At 50.4% G+C, this 25,513-nt stretch overlaps 1 protein-coding gene across 2 annotated transcripts in view; it reads left to right on the top strand.

Moving 5' to 3' along the window:
- The window catches only part of LOC138121202 (rho GTPase-activating protein 39-like), a 56,708-nt gene that overhangs the window by 13,288 nt on the left and 17,907 nt on the right, over positions 1-25,513 (top strand). The window contains exon 2 of one of the 2 annotated variants that reach the window (XM_069034461.1): positions 16,124-16,522. In XM_069034461.1, the coding sequence (XP_068890562.1) occupies positions 16,124-16,522 (399 nt within the window). Of the gene's footprint in view, positions 1-15,609; positions 16,523-25,513 lie in introns of those variants that run through there. The other variant, XM_069034460.1, reaches the window with a different exon arrangement.

A 25,513-nucleotide genomic window follows, 5' to 3' on the forward strand; every position in this document is an offset into this window, starting at 1 on the left:
TGCACTGTGGGTCTCTCTTTCCACGGGCTGCAGTCCTCCAAGGCCAGGCTGCTCCAGCCTGGAAGTAGGGCCCTCTCTCTCCATCAGGACTCCCACTGGATCACAGCCTCCTCCAGGCATCCACCCGTTCTGGCATGGGCACCTCCCCCAGGGGCTGCAGGTGGATCTCTGCACCCCCTTTGGATCCCCAGGGGCTGCAGGGGCACGGCTGCTTCACCGTGGTCTTCACCCTGGCCTGCAGAGGAATCTTGGCCCTAGTGCCTGGAGCACCTCCTCCCCCTCCTTCTTCACTGCCCTTGGTGTCTCCATGTTGTTTCTCTCACATGTGCTCACTTCCTCCTCTTCTCTAGCTGCAATTGAAACTGTGCATGCCCCACTTTGTTTTGATTTCTTCTGAAATCTGTTATCACAGAGGTGTTACATCATCCCTAATTGGCCCAGCCTTGGCCAGCAGCATGTCCATCTTCAGAGCCATCAGCCATTGGCTCTGCTGGACATGGTGGGAAGATTCCAGCAGCTTCCTTACAGGAGCCATCTTTGTGGCCCCCCGTTACCTAATGCCAGCCCGTGCCAAACCAATACACCATCTAATAGTCCACTCATCCAATCCATCCCTCTCTGATTTAGAGAGAGGGATGTTGTGGGGGTCTGTTTCAAAGGCTTTACAGAAGTCCAGATAAAGGACATCTGTGTCCCCCCCTTGTGTAGGGAGCTGTGCCATTGTACAAGGCCACTGGCTTGGTCAGGGAGGACTTGCCCTTGATGAAGCCATGCTGGCTGTCCTGAATCACCTCCATCACCTCCACCTGGAAGCAGAGCTTCCAGGAGGGTCTGTTCCATGGTCTTCCCAGGTACAGGGGTGAGGCTGACAGGCTGGTAGTTCCCAGGGTCTTCCTTTCTACCCTTTTAAAAGATGGGGACAGTGTTTCCCCTTTTTATAATTAAGTTGAATTTTTTCTACCAAGTCTTGTGTGGCCCTAGAATTATAGGCACTTGGTGAAACCTAAAAGAGATTGGTTTATGGCATATAGGAGGAAGGCCATTTATTTTACACAATCTGTGATGAACTTCTGATTTCAGTGTTCTTGGGGGTTGTGGATGCAAAAGGCATCATCATGTTGAAAAACGTTTGGGTAAATTTATGGACAGCCAGTCTGAGATAGTTACTAGGAAGAACAGCCAGCCATGTGCCTTTAGCATCTGTAATACATGTGTGGATTCTTGAGGAATGAGGGACAAGATGGAGAAAGAGCATGACCAGGCTTATGTGTTTTGCTTAACAAACCTCCTTGAGTGTCTCCCCTGTAGGCAGAATGGAGGGGGCACTTGGTTTTTCCAAAGGTGCATGTCTTATGCTTTTCAAAGTTTCCAGAAACTAACATTAAGTGGGAACATAAATAGATGTGACGTGTTGGGGAAGAGCCAATAGGGCTTTTGTGGACCAAAACTGAGCTATGTGACTCCACTGGTACTTGGAAGGTGTTTCTGAGTACGTGGCAGGGGTGATCAAGTGGAGTGGTCCAGTGGACCTCGCTGAAAGGTTTTGGCACAGGGTATCAAGGAAAAGTCCATCATGGGATGCATGGGTGAATAAATGATTATTAGGCTGCAAAGATGAGGAGTAGATGGTCTTTACAGAGGAGGGAAGTCCTCGGGGAGCTGGGGTGGGATCTCTGCTGCTCACAGTGTTTGTACCTGATCTAGAAATGGGGATGAAAGTGGTGGCTGGGGAATAGCAAATGAGGGAAGAAATCCTGAGCACTGAAATTCAGGAATGAATTGAGAGTAACAGGTGGTCCTGGAAAGTGTCAGCACCCTGTGCTTGGTGCTCAGCAGTGCTGCAGGAAAGGAAGAGGAGGCTGGGAACAGCAAAGAGGGAAGCAAAGGACAGAACAGTCACAACATCATTGTGGTCTGCTGCCAGGTTGGATATTGAATGTCGGGTCACCCCATCTTTGAAGAGGCCTTGCTTTAAGTGCCTCTACAATTTTTTGCTCTTATTTTTTTTATCAGTGGCAAATAGTATTTGGCAGATGAAGACTGTCTAGGTGGATATCGAATAAAAAGCAAAGTTGAATGTGGTCCAGGTTTCTGCCCCAATCCATCAGCCGTGCCACTGCAGAAGGACAGAGAGTGGTGCCTGCTTTGATGTCTTCCTGGATTTGTCTCTTTTTGCTGTCTTCCTTGACACTGCTGAAAGTGAAAAGCTCAGTTTTGGATTGAACACAAGCTAATAAATGTGTGGGGTTTTGGTGGGAGAAAACAAAAGGAACTTGTTTTGGGCATCAAATCAAAAAGTGTATTGTTCTCACCCCACTGTTCACTGTTACCATGTATAGCAATTACTGCCATGGCAACACATATTTTCATGAACCAGCCAAGATCTTCCAGAGCTGCAACATAACTTCTGATACTCGCTCATTGTGATGCTATTAATAACTGTGTTTCCCCCCATCATAGCCAGGAAGCTCCTTCTTCCTCATGTACCAAGTGCAAGGAATAAGCTCATTTTAAATCAATGCGGGGAGAAGTGACACTGCGGATTTCCTGGATTTTTTTTGTTCTGGAGATCCTGTCTAGTGCTGCCAGCTCTGCAGCCTCCTCCTGACCTGAGATGTCTCTTTTGTGCCATTTATAAGAAAGACAAGTCTCAATTTTCTTTTTAATTCCTTTTCTTTTTTTTTTTTTGCTCTTTTCTTCCCCTTCTTTTAAACCAGGACAAACAGATGACACATATTTACTCCTCCAGCTATGCAAAGTAGCTTAAGTGTTTTCTTCAGTCTGACTTGGTCAAGGGGAGAACCTGGCGCAAATTAAACGTGATCTGGGCCAGGCTCTGGTCTGCATGATTTCTTTACCTGCCTCCTGCTTATTTAAACAAGATAAACCCTGAGTATTTAAAATTGCAGTTCAACTGTTCTTGGCACTAGTTGAATTTAGCTGAGTTTAAAACCCCCCAAATGCATGTCCACTTTTCCCAGCTGCATTAGCATGACTGCATGAATCTCCTTTGAGTAGGAACTGTGTCAAAAATACCATCACCAGGTCTTTTGGCACCTTTTAAAGAGCTGTGGTAAAGGTGAAAACTGGGCTTTTGCTTAAGGTGGTGGTTCCACTTGAGCCTGAGCATCTGTGAAAGGCTGCAATGGGTGCCCGTGAACCGGGGTCAGGAGTCTGTCCTCAGCTCTGGTTCTTGGTGTACACAAGTCACAGCTGCAGTTGTCCAGTTTCATCCCTCCAGAGGAAGGAGTTGTTTTGCCAGGCCAGTCTCCTCTCATTCAGGGAGGAGCTATAATACAGCTAATAGTTAATACAGCTATTAACTGTAAAACCTTCCCTCCCCTTCCTCACCAACTTGAAAGTTTTTTTGGCAGTCTTGAAACTTGCAGCTTCAGATGTTACTGTCTTTGATATTGTGCTTCCCCTGATCTCCCTGACCTGCTGGATCGATAACCTACTGTTGTTAATGGAGAGAAAGTGAAAACAGGGAATTCTTTATCCTACCAACCTCCTTGGAGAGGCTGAAGAAATCAGCATATGCCCTGCAAAAGGCTGGTCCAAAGCAAGGAGTAATTGTGATGTCCACAGTGAGTGACTACGTCCTTCTTTTATCGTTGCTCTCCCCGTTTCCTGGGACAGTCTGTAGTACCTCCAGAGGTGCTGCCAAGGGCTGAGTCTTCCTAGGGGGGCAGCATATGCCATGAGGGACTACCTCCTGCAGCCCAACTGGTTATTCCTGAGCATCTCCAAGAAACAACTGAGACCCTTTTTGAGAGCTTTCAGTGACACAGCTATTCACCACAAACTGCCTTCTTGTGGACGCTCAGGAATCATAGAATATGCTGAGTTGGATGGGACCTATCAGGATCTCTGAGTCTACCTCCTGGATCTGCACAAGACACCCCAGTTATCCCACCCTGTGCCTGAGAGTGTTGTCCAAATGCTTCTTGAGCTGACAGGCTTGGTGCTGTGACTGGTACCCTGGGGAGCCTGTTCCAGTGCTCAGCCACCCTTTGGGTGAAAACTTTTTCTTAATGTCCAACCTAAACCTCCTCCAACTCAGCTTCATGCTGTTTCCTCAAGTCCTGTCACTGGTTACAAGAGAAGAGATTGGTACCTGCCCCTCCGCTTCCTCTCATGAGTGTGTTGAAGACCGCAATGAGGTCTACCCTGGTTAATCCCACCTTTGTTTCTGTGGCATGGTGAGAGCAAAGGCAAATTTGGGGCTTTAACTTTGTTTTGTGAAGTCTTACATCTCCAAGATTGAAGAGATGTTCAGTTTTAAAAAAGCTGTGACCGAATTTTGAGGCAAGGTCAAGCACCTCTGTCTTTGTTTCTAATTAAATCAAGCCAGAGCTTGTTAATGACAAAGCACTGGAACTATACATAACTAGTACTTTTGTTTACTTGGAGTTCGAGGTGTTAATGTAGTCACTGCTGGTCTTGCAGATGCAAGTATGTAGCAGACAAAGCAGAAGTTGAAATACATCTCCCGGGATGTGATGCCTACTCACACTGTAATGGTGTAGAGACGGAAAAGAATGTCAGTTTGGGGCAACAGTTAAGCATGCCTTTCCTTTTGGAGGAAGCTTTTTTTCATGGTTTATTACATCAGAATAAAAACCAATATAAAGTAGTCAAACATGGGCTGTGGTTTTCATTCCAGATTAGCTGAGAATTTGCTCAGGGATAGGTGAGCTTTCCAGGGCTGGAGCTGTGCATAGGGCAGGGACCCATGTGCTTCCCTGTGGGGCAGGCATGCAGGAAGGGAGGCTCTGGGGCTGCAGGAGTGACCAATGCTGTGGGTTCAGTGCATTGGCTTTGCAATATCCTGACTCTGTTGTGTCTAATGTGCTGCTTGTTCAGCAATTCCTGTGGGCAAAACAAATTGAAGGACCTCTTTTCCATGAGATACTATTTTTTCTTACTTACTGTTTTATGAAGAGTTTATGAACTTTGTGCCTGAGGTTTTCAGCTATTTACTTACCGCCTCTCTTTCTTTGCCAGAGGAAATTGGTGTGCTTTGGGCTGGAGAAAATGATGACACTGAAGTGGCCCCTCTGCACAGAGTCCTGTTGGGGTGAGCTCCCTGATGGCAGCTTGCAGCACAGGAGAGAGTTGTTTGTTTGCAGACGGTTATTCCTTTGACTCGCTGCCAACTCGCTCCTATTCCTTGCCTTTGACTTGCAACCAAATTCCTCTGCCAGCTTGGCAGTGTAGTGGTTAACTTGAGTCACACATAGCAAGCTTGGACAGCTAATACTTTCAAGAGCTTCACTGCATTTGTTCCTTCATGGTTTTTTCAACAGAGCTGGCAGAGACAGCTGCAGCTGGAGAGATTTGCTGAAGAACAAATCAGCCTAAAAAAGTTGTGATGAAACACTGTTTTATTTGTTTTGTGTTTTTAGCCCACAGTGTTTTGTGGACTCTGCTATCTGAGAAATAACCTGTTCTTTTGCTGTCTGTGGCTGTGTTGTGCATGAGTTTTCAAGGGACCCTGTTTTTCAGTTCATAAATGACTGGCAGCCCTTTAAATGAACAGAGACAGAGGGCCATTATTTTGCTAACGTCACACTTCCAGGAAGGTAGCTGCCTCAAATATGTAGCTTTGTTGAGTGGTGCTTGAAAGCATTATGCTCTGTGATCTGGCTGCTTGTAGGGCATCCTCAGCTGGCACCTGGGGTGACACTGTCCGGTTGTGCATGGCCTGGCTGTGCAGGTTCTCCACCCTGTAATTACAGTCTCAGTCTGCTCCTGTTCGTGACCACTGCGGGCTCATGTGCTGCCTTTAGAAAAGCTAAAGTTATCATGTTTTTCTGATGGTTTGGTGGAGTTATTTTAGATCAGAGGTGGGTGTCTTGAGAAGTCCTTCAAGTCCCCATCCATGCATGCTCTCACTATGGTGGCCATTCAGTCTTGAGGTCCTGGCTCAATGGGTTTCCCTTTGCTGGTTCTGGAAGTTTCTTTTCTGTTCCTGTCTTCCCTGTCTTCACCCTCTGACACTGTTCAGAAATCTCTGTAAATGTTTTCTTGTCATTGCTCAGTGTTCTCTTCTGCAGCAAACAAATATCTCTGTGCATGATGCAAATGAGCCTTGGGACTTGGCTATTTACTTTGTTCTGTTCTGGCTGCTGTGGGCTCTCTCTTCCCTTCAGTGATGATGGTACAGGAATGGTCGTTCTTTTGCCCTCCTGTATGGGGAAGCTCTGCTGCACTGCATTGTATTTACGTCTGTGCGATGCCTGGCATCACGTCACTGAGCCCAGGACGATCCGTGTACAGAAATGAAGAAGATCACTCACTGCAGAGTCCCGTTCCTCGCACAGTGTGCAGGTTGTGGGTTGCTCCCAGGGTACTGGAGCAATTGTTGGGTTTATGTGGTGGTGCACCTTTCCTAGAATAGCTTCTGATTGTGGAGCCTCCTGTTTCCAAACTGCTTTCCTTGGCATCAACTGTCTGAGGCAGCAGCTGCTGGGCCCCTGGCTGCAAGGGCTTCATGGCAATGCTGGGGGGAATCCCTGAAATTGGTAGTGGTGACATAGGAGGCAGGGAAGAATAAATCTCAGTCCTGAAGCAGCTGGGCAGCAAGCTAGATAAATCAAGACCTTTGTCAGTAATTATAGAATGGCACGGCAGCGGGTGCTGCCGTGTCCTTGAAAGAGCAGGGCTATCATTGGTGTGACGTTACTTGCTTTGGCCCAGGGAGATCATTTGATGTATGCTGCTTCTCCAGGGCTCTGGGCTCTTGCCCTATGTCATTTTGGCAGGTACAACTCCTTCACCTCATTCCTTCAGCTTAACAGCACAATGCTCTTCACCCAGGGTGCAGCGTTGTCGGCACTGGGAGATGTCACCCTGCTTAGGTCCAGTTTGCTTCTGTTCAGCAGCTGCCAAGAGGTGTGGGTGTCTTATAGGTCTGTCCAGCTTTCTGGTCACTGACCAGGGTTTGAATCAGCAGGTAGTGCTAACAGGTGCTGGGGCCCATTGAGAAGGTGGGAGACTCATGCATGGGTTCCATCTCCATCCTTTCCTTTTGTTTGTATGCATCCCCCTTATAAAAACGTGAACAGCCCAGGCCTGATTTTAGAGTTTCATTCATGCTGGGAGGCTCTTAGCTGCTTTGAGTGCCATTGTGGGCAGATCCTGTATGACTTGGTGCCTGCACACACTCTCAGAAGTGGATGAAGCTCAGGTCTGCTCCAGCTGGCATAATTTGTCTTAGCTTGGTGTGTCCCAAGAAGACATGGAGAAAGTAGATCTATAACTTGGGTTACCTGCCTGCAGAGATTTACACTCCTGGAAGGATGTGGCTGGTGCATCTGGCAATGACCTTGCATGAGTCCTGCTGCCCCCTTGGGTGGGACCCTGTACAGGTGGGATGACTGTGGTGATGACCATCAAGCCGTGCTTGCAGTGTGCCTGCACAAATCCTCCCTGAAACTAGGAGCATCACCATGGGGGTGATGGGAGGGCATCAGGCTGCTTCCCTGGGGCTGAGCCCAACATGCTGCTGTGGGAGAGCACCAGGGGTGGAATGTAGGCAGTATGCATCCCAGCCACGGCCATCATTTGTTGCTGAACTGGCAGGTTGTCCTGGAATGCCTTCACCTAAGCAACAGTGAAATATTTCCTCTCTAGGATATTGATAAAATTGAAGTTTTCCCATGTAAATCCTGTGTACTGGGGACAAAGTCTAGTTATGAGCATGTTGAGGTGGGATGCAGTCACCCATCAGGTGCAGTGGTGGTAGTATCGGTCCCAGTCCTGGTCCCAATCCAGCGACCGACCTGACCACATGTCCTGGGATTGATGCAGCCTGAGGCTGTGCATGTAGGAGGCCAGCAGTGAGCTGTGCCAGGCCTCAGCTCCCTGCCAGGGCAGCTCGTGTCCCCTGGGCAGGGACTGTCCGGCTGGCACCGATCTTCCCCCCACAGCTGCCTGCCCTCCAGCAGCTGGGGTTTGGATGCAGCTGTGGATGCATGCAGTACATTTTGGAAGGAGAGGGGATGAAAACTGCCAGGTTTTTTTTTTCCTCTGCAACTTGTTCTTAAATGCTCAGCCCTTAAAAGGAAAAATAACTCTGCTGAAGCCTTCATTGAGCTTAGGAGGTGCCACTGTGTCTGGGGCAAACCAGAGCTTTGGGGCGGCTGTTTAAGTACTGGGGTTTTGAGCTTGTGCTCTGACCTGCAAAATGAAAACCCCAGCCACGATGGCAGGAGAGACCCAGGGTATGCCACGACAGCAGCTTGGGGGCTGGACAGGGTGTCAAAGCAGGTCCCGTAGCCTGAGGAAGGTGGCTCACTTCTCTACTCTGGCCTGGGACTCAAGCTCCACAAATGATTTTGTTCCTCAGCAAAACTCCTGGCTGGGACAGATAGGCAGGAGAGGTCACCCACCAGATCTGTGGCCCTGGCCAGCCTGTGGATCATTGCAAAGAGTGGAGGGAAGCACCTGTAAACTTCTTGATGCAGAATGCTTTTTGACATGTCTTTTGCCTTCTGCTGAGGCTACAGTGTCCACAGCTGGTCTCTATAGCCATAACACAGTCCAAGGTGCTCACCCTCAATGACAATTTGGGGACAGAGAGAAGTGAGAGGCCCTTGGCCTCCGAGGGAGCAGCAGGTAGCCCTCTGTGTCTCCGACAGAGGAGCTGCAGCAGGAGCCTGTACTTACCGTAGCTCTCTGGTGAAGAGCTGTGCCCAGTCTGCATCACCAAGATTTTTTAATGGGAGTGGATTTTACTGCTTCTCCTGCCCTCAGGTGCAATTTCCTTTAGGGTTGGTTTGAGCAGTCCCATCGTGCCTGTGTCTCCAGTACATGAACTCCTCCTACTCAGAGTACCCATCCAGCAGGTGCTTTGTGTTTTGTCTCAAAGCTGTGAAAACAGAGGTGTTTTCTGTCCCTTGCTCTTCCCTCTGTTGCAGAATCCCCCATCCTGTGAAGGGGGGATGAAGGATGGGGTGGGGATGAGCAGCAGTTCAAGCCCTTCTGTCTTCCCCTCCCCTTGGGGTGCTCTCTGTGTGGCTTCATGGAGTGATTTCAGGACCTGAATCAGTCCAAACCTGGTGGGCAGTACTTAGTGCAGAGTGGATGGTGGAGAAACATGAAGGTTGCTGTGGGAGTGTCTGTGCTGCCCTCCCTTCTCCTTGCTGACATGCAGGGCTCTAGGATGCCTGTGCATCCATCCCACCCAAGATTCAAGTACTGGTCTTGGGCTGTGGGGCCTTATGCTTTTGAGACTGTTCTGGACTTTATTTTAAGCTGATTATCATTGTGGCATGGCTTGTCATGGTGTCTGTCCTACCTTATGCCCCCCCCCCTTTTGTAGAGACCCCAGGACATCCCACCTGTGTCCTAAAATCCTTGTTTCTTACTTCTTTCTCTCTGAGACAGGATCTTGGAGGAATTACTTAGTTTTGGTGTTGCCCCAGCCCGCTCCCGTGGAATGAGCTACTCCTTTGTTGTCTGTTCTGCTCTGGATTTGGGGTGAATAGAGAGGCTAACAGCAGCAAGATGGAGCCAGCAACGCTGGCACCTGGGCTGAGGGAAAGTTTGGGAAAGCCAGGAAAGAGACAAGAGCTGACAGCATCCTAGCAACCAGAAAGCCACCAAGTTTCCTATCTGACAGCTTCGTCTTTGAAAATACTACCTAGCAGAAGGCTTGGGGCTTTGGTTGTGTTTGTTTCATTGTTTTTTGGGGTTTTTTAAATTAAAAACACCAAAGTAATGAGATGCTTTTTGTGATAAGATCTTTTCCAGGCTCTCTTGTACCCCTAACCCACTCAAACTATGTTGTTATTCTCTCTTCTCTGTGCAATGTGTTGCGAGGCTGGGCTCTGCTTTCGGAGGCCTGTCTCTGTTCTGCTCTTGCTGGAGCTAAGTGTTATGTGCTCAGGCTTTGAGCAATCAGCATTTGTTCTGGATTTACACAGTGTGGTCTGTCTCTGGCAAAGCAGAGGTTGGTTTGTTTGCATAGTGCTTATTTTCAGGAGCAAAGAGAGTTTTATGAACAAGCTGACATTATATTTATTTTAGTTCCTCTATAATTTTTGTTAGAAGGAGACGTGTATTCAAAAGAAGTTCATTTTATATATATGTGTGTATATATATGGATGGATGGATGGATGGATATGTATACGTGTGTAGGAGGGAGATGTTTGTTTTGGGTACTTTTTTTGTCCTAAGATGTAAATTGCAGCTTTTCTGGGCTCAGCTGAGAGAAGGCAGTGAATAAATCCTGAATTGTCTGACTCAGCTGCTGTAGGATTACCATAAGGAGCCAATGCTAAAGACCTTCTGGAGGCTCTCTACAGCTCCAGGATAGAGATGAGTTTTGCAGCCTTGTCCTGGCTTTGATATACAAATCTGAGTGAATCGGAGCCACCTGGAGGTTGCGCTTGGTTTCTCAGCGTCTGCACTAAGTGAATTTTTCTGAGGTGGCTTTGCCTGTTGTGCAGAAAATGAAGGGGCAAGCGTGATTGTCTTAAAAAAAAAATCTGTGGTGATGTTAGAGTTGTTGAACACAGCCCGGGCTGTTCTTCAATCAGCCAGGAGCCTGGACCCACAGAGGAGCAGCAATGTCGACAGCAATGATGCCTCTGGGATGGTACCCACTCCCCATTCCTGAACTGGTTTGCCACAGTCTGCTTCTGGGGCCTCCTTTTAGAGGACTCAGGATGGTGACCATGGCTTCATTCTCCATATGACTGCTTCTACTCCTTTTCCTGGATCCTTTGTCCTATGCTCTGTTAACAGCAAATGAAAGAGGATTTGAACTTGTCTCTGTAGGGCAGATAATTTCAGATGCCCATCCGCATCACCTCAGTTGTTTGCTGCAGCAAGTAGCCTGGCACACACTTCCCTGCCTTTGGCTGGTGTCACACTGTGGTCAGTCTCTGGGAATTGTACTTCATTCTGTGTGTGTGATGGCCAAACTCCATTTCCCCTCCTCAAGGAGGACCTGTTAACAAGGCACTTAGTTGGCACATCCTCACCTGGATGATCACTGATGATGGCAACAACTGTCTTGGGGCCGGCATTGAGTGTGCTGCAGGCCTCCTTTGAGGGCATTAGTCTTGAAAAATCTCACTTGATATGGAGCCATGTTTGGCCAAGAAGGGCTTGGTACTGCCCCAGCTCTCTGCAGGGCTCATCCCAAGGAAGGAAAGTGAGGGAAGGAGGTGGGATCTTGGCTTGGAGCACAGAAGTCCAAAAATTACAGAGCATGGAAATGAAATGGGAGACCAAGTCATAAGAGGTCTCTTTGTAGCCACGCAGAGGGGTTTGCTGGCAGCCTGATGTGAAGCTCCCTGGGGCAGGTGATTCCCATGGCTATTCTTGGTGCTCTCTTCCCCTTGGTGGGGGTTTGCCTCCTCAAGCTGGTGCTGAGCGGCTTCCACAGGTAATGAGTGGGGCTGGAGATCACATCAAGCCAATCTTGAGCTGACAGCTCCGGCTAAGAAAACACCTCTACTATTCTTACCTTTGGAGAGCCTTGAAAAGAACTTGTGGTGTCCCGGAACTGTGCTTGGCTGCCTGGGCTATGTCAGTTGGGTGATGGTGGCAGGAAAACCAGCTGTCCTGTGAGGGAGTGGCTGTTTGACTTCTTGGAGTTCCTCAGCTCTTCGTGCAAGTGACTCTTCTCTTCTCCTGCACCTGGTCCTTTCCTTTTCTGGTCCTGCTCAATTCTCAATGTAGTTAAAATATTCTATTCCTTCCTAGACCTACTAAGCATTTACAGTCTTTGTGAGAAGATCTAATCAGGAGATGCTTGCAGATGCCCTTTCAGGATAAAATACCATTTAAAAAAAAATAACTGCTATCATTTTTTATTCTGAGGCTTTACCAAGCAGGAGTGGCAGCCAGGAGGAACTCAAGCTGGTTTTGAAGGAGCAAAGTTTGTGCGTGTCCATCCCCTGTGTCCTTGAGACTGCAGGACGGAGTGCAGCAGCTTAGCTCTTACCTGTACTGTCTATTACAACACTTCATTAAAAAAACAGCTGCCCATCTGTGAGGCAAAGCCTTTGGATGGGACCAAATCTGTTTGCCTACATGAGATGTGATTGTGCACAAAAAGCCTTATGCTTCCTCCTGCTTTTAGCGTGCCTGGTGCACCATCCCGTTCACAGCACCCTGCTGCTTGGGGACTGACCTCTGCCATGGCCTTGCTGGTCCTCCAAAACATCAGTATGCTTGAGGCACAAGCCTTCACAGTCGGAGGCTTTGCTTGCTGGAGTGAGCAGCTGGAGCTGTGTCCTGTTTCCCAGCTATGAGATCTGGAAGGTATTACTCAGGACACACAGGAGGCTCCTGGAATCTTTGACAATACAGGAGGATGCACATTGGGAATGTGGGTCGTTTTTGGAAGCAAGTGGGGATTTTTTTGAAATACCTCCATCTTGCAGGCTCTGGTGACTGTGTTAGTTTCCTGGAGCCATTCTGATGCCAGCAGGCTGCCTGTCCTGTGCTCGGGCTGTGGAGGGGTTTGGTCTGGGACTGCAAATGGGGCCTGCAGGGAAGTCCTGTTTTGGGGACGCTGAGTCCCAGGAACTGAGACAAACTGAAACCACTGCTGTGATCCTGCTGGTGGGAGCAGGCGCTGCAGTGCTAGTGGGAGTGGGCACACACTCTGTGGTTGCTGCATTCCTCAGTGCTTGGAGCTGAAAGAACAGGGAAATGCGTTATTTAAACCATTCCCAGGAAACTTCTTTAACCTTGTGAAGTGGAATATGAATTAATGCTTTTTTAAATTCCAATTTACGGCCTTATCTCTCTGCAGTCCTGGGTTTATCACGTCTTTCCAGAGTTCCTGATGTTATGTTCGAGGTTTGTGTGGCAGCCTGGGGCTGGCACTGCTCCAGGAATGTGCTCCTTGCTTTTCCTCTTCTTTCTTTGCATGAGTGTGATTCCACCAAACTCTTTAGTATTTCAATGTCTTTTTTCCAGATTTTTTTCCCTGGTTAAATTCCACCTCAGTCATCCTCAGCCCCTCAATTTTAAGGGGAGCAAAGAGGTCACCCACCTAAGTCATCCACTAAGTGTCTTTGCAAGAAAAGATAAATGTAAGCTTGTTAAAATGGAAAACAGAAGTTAGCAACACACACTCGGTTATGGCCAAGTGCTGTGAGAAGAATTTGTTATTTTCAATAGCTTGCACTTAACAGAAAATAGCTGACGTCTCCTCTCTGCTGACGAGCAGCAGCGTGGATACAGCCATTGGTGTTCCAAAGCTTTGCTAACCCATTTGCTGGCAAAACAGATCAAACACAGTATGCTCTTGAACATTAAGAATGCTGATGGCTCAACTGACTCTTGATCACTCAGGGTCTTGCAAGATGTTTTGTATTTTTTCTTCCTTGCCAGACAAATCCTCCAGAGCTGTCTCTGGTCTTCTTCTCAGGCTCATCTCCATGTGTGTTTTTGTGCTGCTTTCCTCTTCCAGCCCTTCCAACCTGCTCTTCTCCTCTTGTACCCTCCCAAAAGTGGCAGCCCATGTCCCCCACCTTTGGGTGAAGCTCCCCCACATTCCTGCACCAATGGCAGCCTCTCCCCACTCCTCGAAGCTGCCAGTGAGCCACCTGGGTCTAAGTGCCCTTCTCAGTCCTCTCTGCCCTTTTCCTATTGTGTGCCTGTCCTTGTGAAGAGTTTTGGTGGTCTTGGACACTGCTCCCCTTGTGTCGCCTCTGAGCTGTCCCTTGGACCCTCCATGCCAGTTCCTTGTTCTACCTGCACGTTGTAGTTGCTCTCTCCATGGACATGCTCAACTTGCTCTGTTCCCAGCACTGCTGGGCTCTGCTGCTGCTCTTGGTTTTCCCTTTTATACCCTGTTTATGGGTGATTGCTCTGCAGTTGCTGATGCTCTTGATGATCTCAGTGATTTCTTTTTTTGTGCCTGCTTGCGGTTTGACATTGCAGCTGCAAGGGAAGAACAGAGCTGGTTCTGCAGTTCCCAGGCTGAGCCATGGCATGGGGTGCTGGTTTGGCTGTTACGTTGCACCTTAAATCAAATAGACGAACTGATGTTGTTTTGACCCAAAACCAGCAAACAACAAACCAGATGTTTTCCGAACACAGGGTTTTCTAAGTGGGATCCATTTGCAAGCACACTCTTGGCAGTGCCTTGCCATGCTCTGGTGATGGGAAACCAGCAGGAACTTGTGCCATGGGGAAAGGTAGTGTGCTCTGTTCCCAGCTCCTTGTTGGTCAGTGCGAACAGTTGTGATGGTGGTACTGTGGGGTGGGTGAGCACATCTGCCTGAAAACTGACCTATGACACAAAAGAAGTGGCCTTCACCCAGATCAGCTTTCCAAACCAGCCTGTCTGTGGTAGCCTGTCAGCCCTACATGAGAATGCATGGAGGTCAGCGTTGCATGGTAGATATTGTGGCAGGGGAATTGCACCTTTTCAGAGACAGTTCACATTTATTTTGTGTTGAATTGACTTTGTACCTATCAATTTTGAATCCTCAGAGCATTGAGGAACAGCCTGCTTTTTATGGGTGCATGCCAGACTGCTCAGAATTGATTGCTGTCAATCAAACCCACGTTTTTCCTAGCAGGGAGGTGCAATGTGCAACTAAACCCTCACCTAGACTTGCCTGGTGATAGGAGACATGCTGACCTTCCTCAGAAAGACAGGGCAGAGTCGAAGACTGGACTGCCCTGCCAGGAACTGCCTCCTCTCCCATGACCATGCCAGCAGGGCTGGGCACAGGAGCCCGGGTTGCCGTTTCGCGTACTGCAGTGCTGCTACCTTCACTCCTGACCCTTCTGAGGACCTGCAGGCTGGCAGCAGAGGGTGTGAGAGGGATGAAGTGGGATCTCCCTTCTCCTGCTTCTGTGGGAACGGCTTCTTCTGTCGTGCCCTCACTGCAGAGCAGCTGGAGGTTGTGTCAGAGTGAGCCCCTGGGCAGGAGCAGGTTTCAAGGGGGACCTTGGACCTGTCCTCTTCATATGGCTTTTATTAATAACAAAATTAACTTGGGTTAACTAGGGCCTCCTTCCTGCAGCCTCCACCAACACAGGGTGGAGGCCAGGCCTTGAGGGGTGAGAGCAGGAGCTGAGGGGCACATGTTGTTTTTCAGCATGCTGAGCATGTCACTGGGTTCAGGATTGCTTTAGTAGCATCATCTCTCCTTTGTGGAGGGAAACCTTGTTGGGGTTTGCACTCCATTCTTCCATTTACCTGGGCTATCCAAAATGGTTTGGGCTACTACACTGAGGAGGCATTGGCTTTGCTGAGCCCCTCAGGCCAGCTCTTTAGGGTTGGTATGTCAGTGATAAGGTCGATGTGCCATGTATGACAGCTATGCAGCCCAACACCTCTGCATCAAAACCACTGTGCTGATCTGCCTGAAAACCAGGCTTACAGCACTGCCTGCCTTGCTCTCACTGACTGGGCTAGCATGGCTGCTGGTAAAGAGCCCTGGGGGCTCAAGGGGTTCTTTAGGGCTGCAAAAGGGTTGTGGATCAGCAGCAGGGCCTGTCCAATTGGGTCACCTTACACCCTTGAAAGCTCTGTCCCATCAGTCAAGGAGGAGGGGGAAGAGCCTGCAATGGAGATGGTCTCATCCACCAGTCATTCCTCACATGTACCTTTCCCACAGGTAAGTGTGGGCTCCAAGCAGGGTCCATGGGACCCAGAAGTCCCTTCCAGCCCCACAGCATGTGGGGGCTGCGGGCAGGCACTTGCATGGAGCAGGCTGCCTGCATTGTTGGGAGCCAGGCCTTTGGTCTCCCCAGGTGGAATGTGCAGCTGTCAAAAGGAGCAGATCCTCCCTGGTCTTGAAAGCGAGGTCCCCTGCACATCTCGCAGGCACTGGCACTCCTTCGACTGGGCCAGCCCTTGATGGGAGTCATCCCAGCATCAGCAGAAAGTGCTCACCAGCCCTGTGCATTTGTCCTGGGCTGTCGAGTGGGGGGTGAGGGGGGCTCTTTTGTCTCAGCCCCATCGCAAAGCCTTGCCCTGGCATCTCCTAAGATCATTAGATTGCTGAATATCCCCAAGCAATGCTTTGATCTGCAAGCAGGCTGCCTGGGCCAGCTGCAGTGTTGTAGGACTCTCAGACAACCTGTTTGCTTTGAGCCTCTGGCCCAGATTAATGTGGCTCTTGTGTCCCTGCAGCTCGGACTGGGTGGAGATCATCGAGCCCCGCTCCCAGGAGCGGATGTATGTGAACCTGACCACTGGGGAGTGCAGCTGGGAGCCCCCTCCCAACCTGAAGGTGCGCCAGTCAGATCAGAAGCAGTGGTGGGAGCTCTTCGACCAGAACAACAACCGCTTCTACTACTACAATGCCATCACGCGGCAGACGGTGTGGCACCGGCCCCAGGGCTGTGACATTGTGCCCTTGGCACAGCTCCAGGCCATGAAGGGCAGCTCCCAGCCTGACTGCTGTGGCCGGCAGCACCAAGGCAGCACTGGCAGCGGTGGCAGAAGCACCCCCGTCCAAATGGCCCTCCTGCAGGAGATGGAGAAGGGCAAGTGGGATGGTGTGATGGAGAAGAGGAAAGATCCTGCCAGGTAGGGGGAGAGCTTCAGCCTTCTCTGTTTATATCTAATGGGTGACTTCAGCTGCCAGGCAGGTCCTGTCAGGCAGGTTGGGAACTGTGCTTCCCCAGGGGGATGCTGTGCTGCCCCAAGATGGTGCAACACTCGGGCAAAGTACTGCCAGGCCCCTGATCACTGCCATGTGCCCTCCTCTTCTTGGGGTACAGATGTCTGCTTTCACCACTTCCTGAAGGTCCCCGGCTTGGGCGAGGCCATCTTTGTGCGAGACATCATAAAAATACACATCAGAAGGTAATCATCACTCTGGGTGCTAAACAGAAGGAGAGGGGACAGGCAGGAGTGTTCTGCAGTGATGAGAACTCTCTCAAAAACTTACAACAGGGTTTGTTGGGATGGCATAGCTCCTGTGCAAGGGGTCAGGCTGCTGTGGGGTGCGGGTGAGCCCATCTGGTCTGGCTCCTTCCTTTCCCACTTGTTTGGCTGCTGATAGGTTCTTGCAACTTCAGCCAGGGCAGGAGGTGGGGCTGCAGGGACAGAGCTCCTGGGCACAGTTATTTGGTTACATCAAGCCTGAAATAAAAGACCGATAACAGGATGCTATTTTGTTTGACTAAGAGATTTTTTTTTACACTCAAACTAGTCTCACAGCAATTGGGGATTTTTTAGTGTATTGAAACCATGACTTCAGCTGCACAAAAGCATCCCTTCCCCAGTCTCTGTTGGGTTGGCCCCTCTTGGGTTGGCCTGGGATAGTGTCTGGGGCTGCTCTGCCTCCCTCCTGCCCTGTGTGGGCATCATCCTGCCCTGGAGGATGTGGTACTGGCAGCTGGGGAGGCCATGCAGCGAACAAAGTTAGGTTATACTGAGAACTGACCTGAGGGCTAGAGCAGTGCTTGGGGGAGCCTGACTCTCCTGTCATCTATGCTGGGATGCCTTGTCCTGGTTCTGGCCAGTGCAGCAAGTGCTAGCATCTTGGTTTTTGGATCAAGGCTGCCTCTCTGTGTGCCTGGTGCAGGCAAGGATAGAAAAAAATTCCCAAGCTAATGAGAACCACATAGGTTTCCATAGGCAGTTCTGGAAAGTATATGCACCTTGAAGTGAGGCTTATCACATGTCTGCTTATCAGTGTCTGCTGCTCCCTACAAGGCGCTCCTGTACTCAATGCAGATCTTAATGACTGTGAGACACCAGTGATGCACATAAAGTGCAACAGAAAGAGCCCAACACTTTACTGGTGCTTGTGATGCTCCCTGTGCCTCCTGCCCCAGAAGCAGCCCTCTTAGCTTCATACTCATCCAGAGAATGATCCCTGCCCTGCCAGGAGAAATCCAGTAAGCAATGTCTTAAGCTGTACCTGAGTAGCTCCCAGTTCCCTCAGGTCACCCCCTGTGACCACAGTTGAACCACAGGCTCATGGGATTTGCCATGAGACAGGTGACTTCCCTTCCTTGTCTGTCTACAGCTTGGCACTCTGAGGCAGCCAGGATGGGCACCACCAAAACTACATTTCATGTTTCCAGAGGAGTGAGTGTAAGAGCCCTGATAGCGTGTAAGATATCCTGAGCTTCACGGAGTCCAAAGTATTCCTGACTGTGCTGGTTTTAACACCAGCTGGAATTAAACTCAAAATAAGCCACTCCCCTTTCCCTCGCTGTTTCTGGTAAGGGAGAGACAAAAGCAGAGGCTAAGGGTTGCAATAACAATTTACTGAAAGCACAAAGCAGTGGAATAAGACAGGCACAATAACAACAGCAACGTTAATAGCAATAGTATACAAAAAGTGGAGGTGTTTTGCCCACAGAAAGTTGTTCACCACTGGGAACAATACCGAGATGGCAGATGCCCCTTGTCAGCCACATCTGCATGACTTCCCCAGACAGAGGCACTGTGACAGCCATTTGTGTGCTGCCCATGTGGCCACTGGGAACAAAGGCATGATGGTGGGAGAACTTCTGTGACTAATGTTTACCACTCCCACCCAGAAACTGCAAAAACCAGTGACAACAAACCCTCGGAAAGCTGGATCGTCCGAGTAGGGTCACGTGCAGCTGTCAGTGGGCTCAGTTCCACACAGGTGCCTGTGCCACCATTTCTACCACTCCGCTGTGCTAGAGGTCAACCCTGCAGGTCACTGCTGCTTTTTTGTCCTACTGCTCAGCTGCGCTGCTTTTGGCTGGGTTTGGCTGGGCTGGCAGGCCTCCTTTCTGCTTGGCTTGACAGGCTCAGTGGAGTTGGGGTCACTCCCACTGCTGGATGGTTCCCTGCCAGTGGCCTCCCCGCCAGCGCTGGTGGTTCAGCACTGCGATCAATTTGCGTTTTCACCGCTGTTCCTTTCAACACTGAGTCCTGTAGTCGCGTACTGAGAAAACAGGAGGGGAACGGAGGGGAACCAGCAGGGGAGCAAAGGGACCGAATCCCACAGGGGTCGAGTCCCTCCTCTGGAGAGAGGCAAAATGGCACACTTCGGGTGGGGTGCCCGGCCTTCCCTGCTGAAACCACAGCCCCAGCCATGATGTGCATGGTATAGAGTAACAACAGCACTAAGCTCTGGCCCTCTCTGCAACCAGGACACTGACTCCGTTTCTCAGGAGGGAACATGGCCTCCTCTACCTTCGTATGGGGAGTTGGTGTGCCGTGAGGAAAAAGCGATGCCAGTTATGACCCATCCCTCAGTTCTCCAGCCCTCTTGGTAGAGAAGAACCCACACAGGTCCCCTCCTATAGAGGGAAGGGGGGTGATGCAACATGGGCAGGGGTTTGCTATATCTTTCCTTGCCAGCCAGGGCAGCATCACCATCACTGCTGATTCTCCTGCAAGGAAGGGAAATGGGAAGGAGTCCTCCCTTGTTCCATGCCTAGCTCAGGTTTCTGCAGCAATCTTGGGGCACCTTGAGCCTGCAATGAATTGAAGGGCAACTGCTGAGAAAGGCATGAGTGGCAGCTTGCTTGGGTGCTAACAGGCTGCTTGAATATGCAAGGCTCTGTCAGATTACAAGGCTCATACCAGTAAGCTGACAGTATTTGTCTGGGAAATGTGCTTTCTTGGAAGCAGGAGACTGGGCACTGTTTCCTTGCACGTCTGTCACGTGTCCTCTGCTGTGTAAGCAAGGGTTGTGTATCTGGTTATGGTGCAGAATTTGATTTCCCTACCTGAGTGTGACACCCAAGGAGAGATTTCTTGCCTTTTGCTATCTTGTAACATGGGGAGCAAAGAGCTGAGCTGGAAGCAAATGCTCTCAGGTGGGATCTAATGCCATTGCTGGGGTGTCTGGTATGCTAACAGCATAAGCACACTGAACTTTTCAGCTCTGTTGTCTGCGTTGTTCTCTAAAGACAACCTCAAGCATGTCCTCCTCTGCTCAGGAAAGATACAGCTACGTAAACAGAGGGTGAACACATTGAGTGCTGCTGGTAGCACTTGACATCTTTATAGCTACCTGCACCCAAGACGGTTTTGCTTTTGTCTCTTAATGCCGGCGCAAAAAATAGTGTTTTTCTTTCCTTCATGTTTGTCATCCTGTGATAGATGGAGAGGCCAGCAGAGGGGCCTCCTGCAAGCCCATGCCACAAAGATCTGGGGGAAGGGATTTCATCCTTTTTTTAGTTACACTTCATGGTCGAGGTTTTTATTCTTTTAGTAAACTGGTTTTTACCACCTTTCCTCTCTTGTGCCTTCTATCAGCACTGCCACTGTGTCCCCCTGCCACATCTTAGTGCTGCCAAACCCTCAGCAGCCTCGAGAAGAACAGAGAAGCTCCCCAAACCTTGCTGCCTGTCCCCTCTGTCTCCATGCCCATGGCACCCCTCCCTCACTGCCCCACAGCTTGCTGCTGCTCTTATAGCTCTCGCAATGGCTTGGAGCAGCCTTCTCTAGACATCGGCCTTTGGCCTCCCCAGGCAACACAGGAGGGTCAACCCCCTAGGGAAAGGGCAGCTTCTTGCAGCAGGGTGAGACACTGTTGCCATTGAACATCTCTGGAGCCTCCTGAAGAAGCTCCTCTGCCCATGCTCTTGTTCCCGTGTTGTTTTTCAGCTGTGCTTCCTGGGGCTGCCCGGCCCAGTGCTGACTCTGCTTCTCCCTTGCTGGGCAAGGACAGCAAGCAGCACTTGCCTCACAGCTCCAGACCCTTCCTGAGCTCTTGCAATCCTATTAGGAAGCAAGATGAACTCTCTTCAGGGGAAGTGATGGCCAAATTATCCTTTTACACACTGAAAAGCTCTGCAGAAGATGGACATGTTCCCTTGGGGACTGTAAGACCAGCCTTGAGCTGAAGGCAGCATTTTGGAAGTGTCCTCTGAGCCACTGCAGCCATGCTGAGGTTTGCTGGAACTCCAAGGTAATGGGTGAGAAAGGGCTTGGCAGAGGGCCAAGGCCTAAAGAAAGCAGTCTTGCTGGGAGTGGAGCCTGTGCACTGGTCTGCAGCATTTCAGCACACTGCAGGACTGTGAGGACTGTGAGGAGTCAGGACTGTGAGGAGGCTCTGCTGTCCCCAGCCCCTTTCCTCCTCTTCCTCTGTTTCTCCCAGGGTTGGCACTGGAATTTCAGAGTGCTGTTTCTGAGGTTCCCTTTGCAATAACAGGATTTCTTAAAATCCTCCACAAGCCACCTTCCCTAGGAACATCCTGTCCCCCAGAAGAGGAAGGTGGGGGTCCTTTCTGCGTGGGCAGCGGGTTGTGCTGCCTGTCCCTTCCTCACCCACCTTTCCCATGGCTCAGCATCCTTGACTGGGAAGGAGCAGGGGCTTGGTCTTACAGTGCCAGGAATACGTGCTGGAAGAGGAGTGAGAGGGAATGTGTGATGAGAAGGTGGCTGTAAGAATACCTCTGCCTCCTCCAAATCTGGTTTGTCTTGTCATGGGCTCATGTCTCTCAAGGCACAACATAAGTAATGCCACTATGAAGTTTTCATAATCAAGGAAGAAAGACCATCAGAATCCCTAATACAGGTTTGTTTCCTTCTTGTGCAGTTGGCCTTGGGGTAGGATATGCAAACACAATGTTCTTTGCATGTGTCTGCAGAGTTTTTGGTTTGGGCAGGTTGTATCCCTGCCTCCAGTGTGGAACTGGGGGCAGAGCAGCAGTGCTGCTGGAATACAAACATCCCTCTTCGCTCACCTTTGTCACAGCACCAGGAAAACAACTACTAGAAAAGGCAGAGCTAAGGTGCAGGGCCTTTTCTCCAGGCTTCTGGGAGGGAGAAAAACAAACAGTGGAGATCTGGAGCCTGAGAAGAGCTGCTGGATATGCTGAGCCTGCTGGAGCTGGGTGCAGGCTGGGAAAACCAGTGCCAAGTTGAGGCCTTTATATTGGAACAACTTGAAAGCATTCCTCACAGGAACAGTCCCAGGGGATTCATCAGGGTCTCTGCTGCTGGTGGCTGAAGAGCTTGGCTGTGAGGCTGCATTGGGACACTTCTCTACCATTGGCTTTGCTTTTTGTCATGGCTTTCACCATTCAGAAGGACAAGACTGAATCTTTCTCCATACTGGGAAGTCCCTGTTATCCTCTGCTTGGTCTTTCCAGCAGCCTGGGGATGGAGTTGCAGGAAGCTGTATCCAGACGTGGCCCCAAGAGATCGTTCATGGCTGTGGAAGTGGTCTTTTCAAGAGAGCCTTGTCTTTTCTGTGATGGTGCTTCTTTGCTCTCATCTCTTGCAGCCAGGGAGGCTGGAGATGGTATGATGTGTCCACGATGAAACTGACAGGCGAGGTGGGGTACAGCATGCATTTAGAAGTTTCCTTTCTCCATCCCGTTCCTGGGTAGGGGAGCATGGTGGCCCTCAGTGACATGGGAGTGGCACAGCTTCCTGGTTTCCTCTGGCCCCTGCAGGGCACCTAGGTGCTTGGCCTCTTACCAGTGTCTACAGCTGTGGCAATCCCACGTGTTTGTGCTTTTCCTCAAAAAGAAGCCGTGTCAGTGGGTGCCCTTGGTGCTGGGCTCTGCTGGCTCCAGGAGTTCGCAGCGGTCTGGGGCAGGCTGGGTCCCAGTGTGTGCTTTGACCTAGGCCTGAAGGAGGGAACATGTTGGGGCACAGACTGCAAGTGCCAAAATCCTGCAGTGGGGAGGCTTGCTGTTTGTTCGTTGCCTTGCTGTGGCTGTCTGTCCAGCTTGTCTTGCTGTCCTGCTGTCCTGCCAGCTGGGCTCAGGGCAGGTGCAGAGAGAGCCCTGTGCCAGTGAAGAGCTCCTGCTGCTCTCCATCGTGTCCCACCCATGTGGCCAAGTCTGTGCTAAAGGCCCAGCACATCTTCCTGTCCAGGCCCAAGGCGAGGGATGGCTTCCTTGCACCCTGGTGGAGGGACTCTGGGCAGTGAGCAGCTGTTGTGCTTTGGAATGCCTTTTGACCTCCAGCTGACAGGGGCTCACAGGTAGGCAGCTTGCCTCTGCAGGAGGCCATGAGCACAGTATCCTCTTTTCTTTTCTTTTTCAGATCAAATCCCTCATCACTTATCTGAGGACTAAAATCTGCGCTGTACTCTTTCTCACAGATGCAGGGGCAGAGGTTGTTGCCAGTTGAGGTCCCACAGGGCCCTGAAGTTATAATGCCATGCTGGAGCAGGAACCCATCTCTGGTGGGCAAGTTGGTGGTGCTCTGCAGGTGCCCAGGCCCACACCTGAGCAAGGACCAACTGGAGCAGTGCCCAGTGCTGCTGTGTGGGTCTGAATTGGGACAGATGGGGCAGGAGGTGGTGCCAGTGCCTGCTGTGTGGACAGGGAGGGGCTCTTCCCTGTGGCTCAGAACTGAGGGAAGAGATGGCAGAGCTTCAGGCTGAGCTCTTGCCGCTCCGAATCCCTGGGGGTTTGATTTCCTGATGCCAGACAGTACCAGCACGTGATGAGCCTGCATGGGGGGCACAAGTCTGGCCTTGCTGTGCCTGGCTGAGGCAGGTCTGCCAGGCTTTGGCCAAGTGGATGGTTCAGCTGTGCCAAGCTGGCTGGGCCTGCAGTGCTGTGAGTCAGGGAGAGGAGAAACTTCAGGAGGTGGATTGTGGGATGTGGGGGTCCAGCACCTTTCCACAGAGCACAGGGTTGTTTTCTAGCCCTGCCGTAGCTGGAGGTCTTGTAAGGCAGGGGGATACATCTGCAGCTCAGGGCTATCGCTTTGCTACCCTGCAACCCTACAGATCCAGATGCAATGATGCTCTGGCTGTAGGGTTGAGCTAAAATATGTCCCAGTCACACACTGTGGCCTTCCTGCTGAGTCGGGAGCCTGTGCATGGCTCTGTCCTGCTTGCTCTTTGCCAGTCTCTTCTGTGCCATGAAACGAGCCACTGGTACAGCCATGGGGGTGTCAGAAATTCTCATTTAAAAGTCTACCAAGTGTTGCTGTTCTTGTTTTTCCTGTTATTCCAGGCACTCTTCGAGGAAGAGCCAGGTTTTCAGCAGAGCTTGGGATTGAGACTGGGGCTTGGCCATGCACAGGAGAGATGCACTGTTGCAAGGAGCATCAGGATGCAAAGAGCAGGCCCTGTGTCCCCCAGGGAGGGATACCTGTGGAGCTGGGTGTCCTCATGAATGCCGCCCTCAGCCTTCTGTTATTGCTGGTGGTTCCCTGTGTGCGTCCTCACCGGGCACTGTTGGTGCCCAACCCCTGCCTTAGGAAGAAGCATGTGGAGGACAAGCCACTGAGGGATGTGGGCAGGGTGACCAGAGTGGACCAGGTGTAATAGGACACACATAGTGATGTGGGGCAGGTGTGTCCTGTTGGGCTGCAGTGTGGGGAGAGCAGGGGGTGTGCAGATGTACTGGCAGGATAACCATGGGGGAAGGACAGGCAGAACACCCCAGGGAAAGTGTACTGGAGGAGGAGGCTGGGACCTGGCCAGGTGAAAGGGCTCTGGAGAGCAGGAGCAGAGAGCAAGAGGGCTGGGGTGTCCAGATATCTTGGGATTTGAGAGGGAATGGATAAGAGGGCCAAACATTGGTGGGAGGCAGCTCTGGACATGCAGCAGAGGTGGATGTGTCTGCCAGCACAGAGGCCATAGAGGACAGGTCAGCAGTGTAGAGTGGGGAGCAAGGTCAAGGTGCAAACAGAGCAAAATAGCTATGAAGGTGTTAGGGGAACATCTCCTGTCTCAGATGTGACACATACAGTATGCTCTCAGGTCTTACCCAGTGATGGCTGGTAGCAGATACATGGAGGTAGGGCACAATATAGGGTCAGATTCAAGTGAACCTTCCTGGGGACTGTGATGCCTTGGAAAACCTGGAAGCTCAGCTGGTTTAATATCCTTTCCATTCCCCTTTCCTCAGAGCTCACAAACACAGACTGGCTGTGGCCACAGCCTGACAGCAGGTTGTTGTTGTTGTTGTTGTTGTTGTTGTTGTTGTTGTTGTTACACTGTGGAATGTACCCTGGGAGCTGGTGTGTTGCAGCAGGCACATTGGGTTGTGGTGGATCCTGAGTACCACCACGGGTCAGAGGATACTCCCAGCAGAGGAGGGTTTCACAGCCATGAGAGCTGAGCGGGGCCAGTCAGTGTGGCCAAGGGAACCAGATCTGAGTGCATCTGGACAAAATTGGGTGGGGGCTTGGCAGGTTGTGTGGGAATGTAAGCTGTGAGCAGAGGACAGCCACTGCCATATACCTCCCATAGACCTCATAGGTTTTTCCACAAGAGAAATGCACATCTGGAAACTTTAATAAAAAAAATAGCATGGTCTGGAAGGACTGTTATCATAGTTGGATAATCTGAAGGCAGGTACTTGGGATTATTTTCCAATTTAATGCTTGACTGTTCCAGAATAACTTGCTGGTGTTCAGCTGGTTGTTCTGGGTGCCATGCTATCTGCTGAGCCTTGAGAAGCACAGGTTATGTCCTATATCAGTACTGCTGATACCAGACAGATTATTATCTTATTATATAGTATCATGAACTTGTTTCATCTCGTTGTTCTGCTCTTTGTGACTTAGAAATGTATTATGTGTGTAACAGCAGTGTTTTTCTATTTCAGCAAGGGGGATCTCCAGGAAAAAATAACTTGCTGATATAACTGGTTGGGGAAT

Source organism: Aphelocoma coerulescens, chromosome 20, assembly GCF_041296385.1.
Source record: "Aphelocoma coerulescens isolate FSJ_1873_10779 chromosome 20, UR_Acoe_1.0, whole genome shotgun sequence".
Lineage (NCBI taxonomy): Eukaryota > Metazoa > Chordata > Aves > Passeriformes > Corvidae > Aphelocoma > Aphelocoma coerulescens.